Source organism: Salmo trutta, unplaced genomic scaffold (assembly GCF_901001165.1).
Source record: "Salmo trutta unplaced genomic scaffold, fSalTru1.1, whole genome shotgun sequence".
NCBI classification, from domain to species: domain Eukaryota; kingdom Metazoa; phylum Chordata; class Actinopteri; order Salmoniformes; family Salmonidae; genus Salmo; species Salmo trutta.
The window spans coordinates 110,691-123,682 of NW_021822760.1; the positions used below are offsets into that span (position 1 = coordinate 110,691).

The following is a 12,992-nucleotide window of genomic DNA, read 5'->3' on the forward strand; positions in this document are numbered from 1 at the left end:
AAAGTGAAGTCTGAAAATGGCATTGAAAATCTAATGTTATGAACAGAGGCAGGGAGGGGCATTGAAAATATATTGTAAAGAACATCAAATTAGCTAAATTGGTCGGGCCTACCAATAGCAAAATATGCTGCTTGTATACGAGCGGCTCGGGATTTCTTTTGAGAGAAAATGTTGCAGAACCCTGATCTAACTCAATGAACAAAGGGAATTGGTCATGGTAGATTAACCAGAGCCCTGGTACAAATGTAGTGCACTAAATAGAGAATAGGTTGCCATTTGGAAAATAGCCATTAAACAGGACATTGGGCACACCTGTGGAGTGGAGTGCGGCTTATCCTCTATTTATCTCATTAAAACACTGCTACTGTATTAAAACTAGCATCTAACACACTGGGAAAAAATGTACATAGGATGCAACAACATCAAAAAGTACTCATCCAAGAAGATCTCAAAATGCGTGGGCATGGGAGCTATTTTAAACACCATTTTATTTCCTTGTTTAACTGTTCTACCAGAAACATTTAAATTCCTTAAATTTGTTTTGCAGATATACTGTAGATTACCCTGGACTAACTGGAAAATAATTCTAAACAGGAGTCTAATTCAACATGAAAAGGGATGAAAGCCTTTAATGTATAGACTTAAACCATAACCCATGGCTAATACTGTAGGGCCTTAAACCATGACCTATGGCTAATACTGTAGGGCCTAAAACCATAACCTAGGGCTAATACTGTAGGGCCTTAAACCATAACCTATGGCTAATACTGTAGGGCCTTAAACCATAACCTATGGCTAATACTGTAGGGCCTTAAACCATAACCTAGGGCTAATACTGTAGGGCCTTAAACCATAACCTAGGGCTAATACTGTAGGGCCTAAAACCCTAACCTAGGGCTAATACTGTAGGGCCTTAAACCATAACCTATGGCTAATACTGTAGGGCCTAAAACCATAACCTAGGGCTAATACTGTAGGGCCTTAAACCATAACCTAGGGCTAATACTGTAGGGCCTTAAACCATAACCTAGGGCTAATACCGTAGGGCCTAAAACCATAACCTAGGGCTAATACTGTAGGGCCTAAAACTATAACCTAGGGCTAATACTGTAGGCCTAAAACCATAACCTAGGGCTAATACTGTAGGCCTAAAACCATAACCTAGGGCTAATACTGTAGGGCCTAAAACTATAACCTATGGCTAATACTGTAGGCCTAAAACCATAACCTAGGGCTAATACTGTAGGCCTAAAACTATAACCTAGGGCTAATACTGTAGGCCTAAAACCATAACCTAGGGCTAATACTGTAGGGCCTAAAACCATAACCTAGGGCTAATACTGTAGGGCCTAAAACTATAACCTAGGGCTAATACTGTAGGCCTAAAACCATAACCTTAAGAACCATAAATCATAATACTGTAGGGCCTACATGGGGATTGAACACAAAACTATGAGGACAAAACAGAGTTCAATGCAGCTCTTTACTAAGCTTAGTATCTCCACTACACGGGGATCGAAAAAGCCCCAGTAAGCAATTCTATATGAGAAGACGACTCTTATCATAGTGGTAGCTACAAGTCTTTACTAAGCTTAGCCTTTGTGTCTCCTCTAGTTTGAGCCTGTGCTGTATGTTCTCCCAGAGTGTTAGCCGTGTCAGACTGAGAGGAGCCCTGCAGTCTCTCTTGTGGTTTCCCAAGCCTGCAACAAGTGCCTGTGTGTAATTATGTCCCTTTTGAAGCAGCAGCGCAGCACCTGGACCAGAAGAACGCTCTATGTAAATGCAGGACCGCCAGCTAAGCCTTTCATTATCCGACTTGTTTTCATCTCTCTGCTTAGAACTCAACCTCTCAGTTTAAATGGCATGTTTAATGAATAAGAGTGATATTAAAACCCAAAAATATCAAAACGGGTTTTAACTGTGAAATGTGTATTTAGAAGATTACAGAAGAATGCAAAGATGGAGCTGGCATGTAATAAGTCAGACAGCAAAACACCTACAAGACAGTGTAGAAAGGATCTCTCAAATTATTACCATTGAGTACTGGTCCTCCCACGGGGGACCAGTACGAAAAAAAGAAAAAAAATGTATGCATTCACTACTGTAAGTCGCTCTGGATAAGAGCGTCTGCTAAATGACTCAAATGTAAATGTAAATGTACAATACTTTAAGATACAATCTCCCTTGAAGAATGTCTACGTTCTTTTAAAAGAGACACTTCCCACTCGGCAAACACTGGCTGAATCAATGTTATTTCAATGAATTACGTTCAACCGACGTGGAATAGACGTTGAATTGACGTCTGTGCCCAGTGGGTTCTCTAGCTCACAAAAAATTGTAAATATTATTGATCTTTGCAATATGGACCAGGTCAACACCCTAAAGATTTATGCTTCCTTCTGGAGCAAAACATGTATTCATTTGTTTTTGTTTAGCAGCATTAAATGTCCTTCCACACAAACAGAGAGTATCTGTCGTGATTATTGCAGTACATTGAATTGCATGTCAGAAATCCATATGTAGAAACGTAGCCGTGTGTGATGTAGCTGGTTATTATTACGAGTCATCCAGAGGTGATTCGTTCCCAAATGGCACCCTACTCCCTATAGTGCACTACTTTTAACCAGAGCCCCATAGGGCTATGCTTCAGAGAGAGATTAGGCTGCAGCTGATTAGGAGCAGAGCATTACAGTAGCTCCTGTGTTGGACTGATACATGTTTAATGAGAGTGGTGAGCTGTGTGGAGTGGAGCGGTGCGGTGGCCAGGACTAGGAGATAGAGAAGGAGAGTTGAAGCCCCTGGCTCCTTCTCCCTGATACAGATACACCACCGCCACGGTTCCCAAACACACCTTTCATCATTGGCACTGGGAACATCTTCTTCACGCTCATAAATATTTCCTGCAGGCAGCTCAAGTCTGGCCCGTCTCTCTCTCTCTCTCTCTGTCCTCTCTCCCTCGCCTTCTCCTGCCCGTCTCTCTCTCTGTCCTCTCTCCCTCGCCTTCTCCTCCCAGTCTCCCTATCTCTCTCTGCCTTGCCTTCTCTTCCCGGTCTCCCACACCCTTTCCATCTCTGGCATTCAGGCTCCCCTCTCTCTCACGCCCAGACTTTCCCTCCATCTTCCTCTCCCTCCTGAAACATTTGCTGATGCTGCTACACTCGCTGCAATGGTATGTGGGTTGCTGCCCTTAACAAGAGAACAAGCAACTCTCTTCTTGACATCTTATTCTCACAGTTTGTTTGGGCGTTCAGAATCAGCTGTGGTCATGAAAATCTGACATGCAAACACAGCTAGAATTGTTATGTGCATTTAAAGTGGTGTAAGCATTTCACATATCAATTCAATTTGAAATGTTTTAACCATGCAGGGAAATACTGCATCAAATTAGTGCTACCAGTGTTGCAAATGAAGTGTGGGAATAGAGTCGTCCATAAATAACATATGAAAACATACAATCACCGGCCAGTTTATTATGTACACCCATCTAGTACTGGGTCGGACCCCCTTTGCCTCCAGAACAGACTGAATTCTTTGAGGCATGGATTCTACAAGTTGGAAACATTCCACAGGGATGTTGGTCTATGCTGACGTGATGGCATCACGCAGTTGCTGCAGATTGGACAGCGGTACTCCACCGCCACCAGCCTGAACCGTTGACACCAGGCAGGATGGGTCCATGGACTCATGATGCTTACGCCAAACCCTGACTCTGCCATCAGCATGATGCAACAGGAATCGGGATTTGTCAGAGCAGGCAATGTTTTTCCACTCCACAATTGTCCAGTGTTGGTGATCGCGTGCCCACTGGAGCCGTTTCTTCTTGTTTTTAGCTGATAGGAGTGGAACCTGGTGTGGTCGTAATAGCCCATCCGTGACAGGAATCGCCGAGTTGCATGTTCTGAGATGCCGTTCTGCACACCACTGTTGTACTGCGCCATTATTTGTCTGTTTGTAGCCTGCCTGTTGCAGTAGCTTGCACAATTCTTGCACGATCAACAAACTGTTGTCGCCCACAGGACTGCCGCTAACTGGATGTTTTTTGTTTATCGCACCATTCTCGGGAAACCCTAGACACTGCCATGCGTGAAAAGCCCAGGAGTGTGTCCGTTTCTGAGATACTAGATCTGGCGTGCCTGGCACCGACGATCATACCACACTCAAAGTCGCTTAGGTCACTCGTTTTGCCCATTCTAATGTTCAATCAAACAGTAACTGAATGCCTCAATGCCTGCTTTATATAGCAAGTCACGGCCACGTGACTCACTGTCTGTAGGAGCGATCGATTTTTGGTGAACGGGGTGGTGTGTCTAATAGACTGTATATAGGCTATGCTATCTAGTCTAATTGCCATATGTTCTTGTTTACAAAGACATGAAGCCGCTGAATCATGCATGCTTGCCACAGCCAGGATCCATCCAATCAAAACTTAGCTAGAATTCCCATCCTACTCTAAAAGTTTGACTTCAATCTGTGTTTAGCTGGGGAGGTTCTCCCTAGAGAAGTAGGCAAGTGTCAGTCAGCACTCATCATCGCTCAATAGAAATAAATAAGAAAAGCACCCAGTAGGCAGCGTCTTAATGACCGACGTGGTGTGAGTGTGAGTGTGTGCTGTGCTTCCCTTCCTCAGTCATATCCCCCTCCCGGCCCTCAGAGAGGAGCACCCACACAGTTATTATTAGTCAAGGTGGCTGGTGGAGAGAGACAGACTGACTGACTGACTGACTCTCAACACCACTTAACTTTCCTGATAGTATTATTCTCATTACAGCTCAGAGTCTGTATTGAACAAATCCTTTAATTAATCAACAAAAGTCCCCTGTGCCTGCAGTTCCTACAGGACTCATACAGAACTCTCTCCAGAACTATCCCATTCAGAACTCTCTCCAGAACTATCCCATTCAGAACTCTCTCCAGAACTATCCCATACAGACACTCAGACAGAACTCTCTCTAGAACTATCCCAAAGAACTCTCTCCAGAACTATCCCATACAGACACTCATACAGAACTCTCTCCAGAACAATCCCATTCAGAACTCTCTCCAGAACTCTATCCAGAACTATCCCATACAGACACTCATACAGAACTCTCCAGAACAATCCCATACAGACCTCTCTCCAAAACTATCCCAGACAGTCACTCAGACAGAACTATCCCAGACAGTCACTCAGACAGAACTCTCTCCAGAACTATCCCAGACAGTCACTCAGACAGAACTCGCTCCAGAACTATCCCAGACAGAACTCTCTCCAGAACTATCCCATACAGACACTCATACAGAACTCTCTCCAGAACTATCCCACACAGAACTCTCTCCAACACTATCCCATACAGACCTCTCTCCAACACTATCCCATACAGACCTCTCTCCAACACTATCCCATACAGACCTCTCTCCAACACTATCCCATACAGACCTCTCTCCAACACTATCCCATACAGACCTCTCTCCAACACTATCCCATACAGACCTCTCTCCAACACTATCCCATACAGACCTCTCTCCAACACTATCCTATACAGACCTCTCTCCAACACTATCCCAGACAGACACCCATACAGAACTCTCTCCCAGACAGACACCCATACAGACCTCTCTCCAACACTATCCCATACAGACCTCTCTCCAACACTATTCCATACAGACCTCTCTCCAACACTATCCCATACAGACCTCTCTCCAACACTATCCCATACAGACCTCGCTCCAAAACTATCCCAGACAGTCACTCAGACAGAACTCTCTCCAGAACTATCCCAGACAGTCACTCAGACAGACCTCTCTCCAGAACTATCCCAGACAGTCAACATTGTCAACATTGTGAGAAGCATGTACATATACTTTCCCTCTGATGCTGTGAGGCCCCTTGGTGTGAAACAGTCCTCAAAACTACTGAGCAACAATTCAACAGATATAACATTCTAGAGGTAGAAAAAAACATCTGACATCATTTCTAGGAAATATGTTAACAACAGAAAAGATGGACAGGATCCATTACACCATTATTATTAATATGTTTTAAATAGAAGACTGGAGATTATGGATCAAAATTCACACATTTGGTGTAAACTATCTGGACAAAACCTATTTTTAGGCTAATCCTTTCAATGAAATTACAGTAGATGGCATCAGACTTAAATTGACCTACCGTAATTTCCGGACTATTAAGCGCACCTGAATATAAGCCGCACCCACTGAATTAAAACAAAAATATTATTTGAACATAAATAAGCCGCACATGTCTATAAGCCGCAGGTGCCTACCGGTACATTGAAACAAATGAACTTTACACAGGCTTTAACGAAACACGGCTTGTAACAAAAATAAATAGGCTTTAATGAAACACGGCTTGTAACAAAAATAAATAGGCTTTAACGAAACACGGCTTGTCACAACAACAACAAAAAATTAGCAGTAAGCTTTAGTTGTCTTTTTGCACTGAGTCAATTCCTCACGCTGCTGTTTCCAACGTCTTATCATCGACTCATTAAGACCAAGCTCCCGTGCAGCAGCTCTATTTCCTTTTCCAACAGCCAGATCAATCGCCTTCAACTTGAAAGCTGCATCATATGCATTTCTCCGTGTCTTTGCCATGATGAGGGTGACAAAATGACTACCGCAATCAGAATGATGGGAAGTTTGAGAGCGCTCAATTTAATCTAAACAGTAAACAAAAAAGTTGTTTGACCTTAACCCGTTCGGCAATTTCATTGGTCTAATGAAAGCTTCATGCCGCCAAAAAACTGAGCACGTCACAGAATGTGTTTTTTTTAAGAAAAAAAATTGAAAGCGGGAAAAATCCATATATTAGCCGCGTCACTGTTTAAGCCGCGAGGTTCAAAGCGTGAGAAAAAAGTTGCAGCTTATAGCCCGGAATTTACGGTATGTACAAATAAAGTTTCTTAAGTACATAGGTACAACTAAATTATATTTGCCCCCCCACCCAACTCACAAATCTTGGGAATAATCTTGCTCCATATTGGTATATACGCTGGCCAGCCTAAAAGTTTTGCTAATTAGCTTATAATGAACACGTAATATCAACTCTCCCTTCTGGGAGAAGAGACATCGTCTTTTGAAACAAACACAGTTTTGTAATTAGAAGAACAGATGCACCAGCTGAGGAACAACGGTCCTCTGGCCAGACTGACTATCTGGCTGACTGACACACTACTGCACTACACACAGCCTACATACAGAGTGTGTATGTGTGTGTACGTGTGTGTATCCACCGGTTGTTAATTGCCAGCGAGGTCACAACAAGGACCCATCCATCCGGGGCTTGTTTTGATGCAGGTACATGACAGGGGCTGACGACAGTCTGCTGCATGCCCTTGACTTGCAGTTGGCAAACAATGCCTGTAGGGCCTTGCAGGAGGATCATTACCGCGGAACTCCCCCACCCCCCTCCCTCCCTCCCTCCCTCCCTCCCTCCCTCCTGCTGAGGCAGGTGCAGCAGTCTTACCCCTTCCCGAAGGCACCTCATTAACACTGTGTAGGCGGCAGCAGGAACGACCCACAGCTCTCCTGGGTGCTCTTTCTTCTCCTCCTGCGGGGAGAGAGGGAAGAGAAGGTAAGAAAAGGGGAGGGGCTGTGAGTGGAGACAGAGAGGACCTCTGTAGTGGCTCGTTGGGGGAACAATTAGGGCAAAACAAAGCAGCAGCAGCTAGCGTAATTAGGCTAAATAAATAAGCCCCAGCAAATGCTCTAGCTAGCTACCAAATTTGGAACTTGGAAATGGCTTTGGTACTGGTGAGGGAATGTGTGTTATTATGTAGTAAACTGCTGATATGTGAATTAATTGGCTCCAAAAACATATTGACAGTAAACAATGAGGAGTGATGTAGTGAACCAAAAGCATATAGAAACACTGTTTACACACCTGTTCACTTTCAGAATAATCTTTATGCATCGATTACACTACATGTGAAGTTGTTTTGAGTTAGCTTGTATTTACACTTTTCTCCTCCCGTCATCTCCACTGCTGCTCACATTTTCCCACCTTTTCATCACTACATCCGTGTTAATGAGGCCTTTGATCATAAACTGCATTGCATGCAGATGTAGGATCTTCATTTGATCCCTCTTTAGTTGCTGAGAATTTTCCTGCATACTTGTAGTATATTTGAGTTTTAAAAGGTTTCAAAAGTTTGTAATTTCCACTTTGAAATTTCAGACTTGATTTGCCCTAACGAAAAATGCATCAACCCCTACAAAAATGTTGTTGCTGCAGGATTATTTTCCTGCTGTAGCAAACTGTCTCAAATTAAGATCCTACATCTGCAGTATTCAGAGAGCCCATTAACCACATGGCTTGCTTTTACCTAAGCTCTGCTTTTATGCCATCTATTCATTTTTCTGTGTTTAAAAAAAATATTTTTGTTATGTAATACAGTATACATACAGTACATCAATCCTCATACAGATTGTTTCCCATGTTGTCCATGTAGTATTAATAATATGAAAGGGCCTATAAATGTTGTTCGAATCTCAGAATACTCAAAATTATTTAGAGGCATCTCCTTTATTCTGTGGAGACGGTGTACAAATTCCTAAGATTCTCAGTTAGCATAAATTAGGAGAAAGAGAATTGTCGCGTGTACCAATATGGTGTGGATCCATAACGTGCAATTACTCTTCACGGGTATTTTTATTCAACTAGAACTAACGCTACCTGAATTCAGCCTTGAAAGCACATTCCCATACAGTAAAACACTTTTGTGGAGAAAAAAAACAAATAGCCAATAGAGAATAAATGGCACTTTAAAACCCTTTACTTATATTTGTTATTGAGCTAATAAAGTCAATGGCCATTGTGTGTGCTGCACTGAGTGACCCTGACAAACTGGAGAGCTCAGAGAGGAACAGGAACCCCCCTGAAAATAAAGATCCCACTACCAGGAACCTTCATGTGTGTCTACATGGCTTTCAGATGCAGCGGGAGCTCAAGACAGCTTACAGTCAAAACAGCGTGAAAGTTAAACAGCTCTTTTGCATAGCTTTTCAATGGAATAATAAACTAGTGGCAAGCCATTATGAAAAGCAATACTGTGTGTTGCAGAGCGATTTGAAATGTAGTGTTTTCAAACCCTTGCACAAACTGTAGTGAGCATTCATCAAACACAAAAACCAAATACAGACAGACAAACATCTTTAAGTGCTGATATTATCCAAGAGTGCTTAAATACAGTAGCTATTTAAGCAGGTATCTTTGTGGTAGATTATTGACAGTATCAGAATATCATCATAAAGGCCTAAGCCAACAGATGTATAAATCATTAGCTGTAAAGCACTTTGTGACAACTGCTAATTTAAAAAGGGCTTCATAAAATACATTTGATTGATTGATTGAATAGAAGTTAGTAGGTCTAATTCATTGTAATGGCAATAATTTCACACACTAATTTCATTAAACAGTAGGAGATAGGGTAGAGATAAGGCATAGGGTTGAAAGGGCACTGCTTTGGAGTATATCGTCACCTGTGTGGCGATGAGGTAGAGCAGCTCCCCCAGTGGCGGCAGCAGGCACTGCTTCAGTTTGCTGTTCCTGAAGTTCTCCCTGATCAGCTCCGTGAACATGACAACAGCCTGGAGGCGCAGAGAATACACTAGCATCAGTCACTCAGTCAGTCGTGACAGTACTCCTGCCCTTCACAACGCTTTATATTGAATAATGTACCCTACCAAGACTGGATACGCAACAATGTCCAGAGAGAGTAGAATACTGTGCTATGCCAGAAGTTATATGTTTTCCCCATTCCATCCTGTTATTCTTCTACTTTAGCACTAAGGTCTATATTGTCAAACGGTGTCCATTAATAAACTATGAGGCCTGTAGACATGACAGATTTAAAGCTCATTACTCCATGAAGCCAACATTATAACACTATAAAGGGTTTGGAGCTACATTATAACACTATAAAGGGTATGGAGCTACATTATAACACTATAAAGGGTATAGAGCTACATTATAACACTATAAAGGGTTTGGAGCTACATTATAACACTATAAAGGGTATAGAGCTACATTATAACACTATAAAGGGTACGGAGCTACATTATAACGCTATAAAGGGTATAGAGCTACATTATAACACTATAAAGGGTATAGAGCTACATTATAACGCTATAAAGGGTATAGAGCTACATTATAACACTATAAAGGGTATAGAGCTACATTATAACACTATAAAGGGTACGGAGCTACATTATAACACTATAAAGGGTATAGAGCTACATTATAACACTATAAAGGGTATAGAGCTACATTATAACGCTATAAAGGGTATAGAGCTACATTATAACACTATAAAGGGTATAGAGCTACATTATAACACTATAAAGGGTTTGGAGCTACATTATAACACTATAAAGGGTTTGGAGCTACATTATAACACTATAAAGGGTATAGAGCTACATTATAACACTATAAAGGGTTTGGAGCTACATTATAACACTATAAAGGGTATAGAGCTACATTATAACACTATAAAGGGTTTGGAGCTACATTATAACACTATAAAGGGTTTGGAGCTACATTATAACACTATAAAGGGTATAGAGCTACATTATAACACTATAAAGGGTTTGGAGCTACATTATAACACTATAAAGGGTTTGGAGCTACATTATAACACTATAAAGGGTATAGAGCTACATTATAACACTATAAAGGGTTTGGAGCTACATTATAACACTATAAAGGGTTTGGAGCTACATTATAACGCTATAAAGGGTTTGGAGCTACATTATAACACTATAAAGGGCACGGAGCTACATTATAACACTATAAAGGGTTTGGAGCTACATTATAACACTATAAAGGGTTTGGAGCTACATTATAACACTATAAAGGGCACGGAGCTACATTATAACACTATAAAGGGTATGGAGCTACATTATAACACTATAAAGGGTAACAGAGCTACATTATAACACTATAAAGGGTTTGGAGCTACATTATAACACTATAAAGGGTTTGGAGCTACATTATAACGCTATAAAGGGTTTGGAGCTACATTATAACGCTATAAAGGGTTTGGAGCTACATTATAACACTATAAAGGGTACGGAGCTACATTATAACACTATAAAGGGTACAGAGCTACATTATAACACTATAAAGGGTTTGGAGCTACATTATAACACTATAAAGGGCACGGAGCTACATTATAACACTATAAAGGGTACAGAGCTACATTATAACACTATAAAGGGTACAGAGCTACATTATAACACTATAAAGGGTTTGGAGCTACATTATAACACTATAAAGGGTTTGGAGCTACATTATAACACTATAAAGGGTATAGAGCTACATTATAACACTATAAAGGGTATAGAGCTACATTATAACACTATAAAGGGCACGGAGCTACATTATAACACTATAAAGGGTATGGAGCTACATTATAACACTATAAAGGGTATAGAGCTACATTATAACGCTATAAAGGGTTTGGAGCTACATTATAACACTATAAAGGGTTTGGAGCTACATTATAACACTATAAAGGGTATAGAGCTACATTATAACACTATAAAGGGTATGGAGCTACATTATAACACTATAAAGGGTTTGGAGCTACATTATAACACTATAAAGGGTATAGAGCTACATTATAACACTATAAAGGGTATGGAGCTACATTATAACACTATAAAGGGTATAGAGCTACATTATAACACTATAAAGGGTATGGAGCTACATTATAACACTATAAAGGGTATAGAGCTACATTATAACACTATAAAGGGTTTGGAGCTACATTATAACACTATAAAGGGTATAGAGCTACATTATAACACTATAAAGGGTATGGAGCTACATTATAACACTATAAAGGGTTTGGAGCTACATTATAACACTATAAAGGGTACAGAGCTACATTATAACACTATAAAGGGTATGGAGCTACATTATAACACTATAAAGGGTTTGGAGCTACATTATAACACTATAAAGGGTATAGAGCTACATTATAACACTATAAAGGGTATAGAGCTACATTATAACACTATAAAGGGTATGGAGCTACATTATAACACTATAAAGGGTACAGAGCTACATTATAACACTATAAAGGGTATAGAGCTACATTATAACGCTATAAAGGGTATAGAGCTACATTATAACACTATAAAGGGCACGGAGCTACATTATAACACTATAAAGGGTATAGAGCTACATTATAACACTATAAAGGGTATAGAGCTACATTATAACACTATAAAGGGTATAGAGCTACATTATAACACTATAAAGGGTATAGAGCTACATTATAACACTATAAAGGGTTTGGAGCTACATTATAACACTATAAAGGGTTTGGAGCTACATTATAACACTATAAAGGGTTTGGAGCTACATTATAACACTATAAAGGGTATAGAGCTACATTATAACACTATAAAGGGTAACAGAGCTACATTATAACACTATAAAGGGTATAGAGCTACATTATAACACTATAAAGGGTATAGAGCTACATTATAACACTATAAAGGGTAACAGAGCTACATTATAACACTATAAAGGGTAACAGAGCTACATTATAACACTATAAAGGGTTTGGAGCTACATTATAACACTATAAGGGTATAGAGCTACATTATAACACTATAAAGGGTATGGAGCTACATTATAACACTATAAAGGGTATAGAGCTACATTATAACACTATAAAGGGTATAGAGCTACATTATAACACTATAAAGGGTATAGAGCTACATTATAACACTATAAAGGGTATAGAGCTACATTATAACACTATAAAGGGTATAGAGCTACATTATAACACTATAAAGGGTATAGAGCTACATTATAACACTATAAAGGGTATAGAGCTACATTATAACACTATAAAGGGTTTGGAGCTACATTATAACACTATAAAGGGTTTGGAGCTACATTATAACACTATAAAGGGTTTGGAGCTACATTATAACACTATAAAGGGTATAGAGCTACATTATAACACTATAAAGGGTAA

The 12,992-nt window shown here is 40.3% G+C and overlaps 1 protein-coding gene across 1 annotated transcript in view; it reads right to left on the minus strand.

The window, feature by feature from the left end:
• Positions 1-12,992, minus strand: part of LOC115184206 (serine/threonine-protein kinase ULK4) — a gene marked incomplete at its 3' end in the record, with an annotated part of 77,989 nt that overhangs the window by 40,000 nt on the left and 24,997 nt on the right. The window contains 2 exon segments of the mRNA XM_029745227.1: positions 7,466-7,549; positions 9,481-9,588. Coding sequence (XP_029601087.1) covers positions 7,466-7,549; positions 9,481-9,588 — 192 coding nt within the window.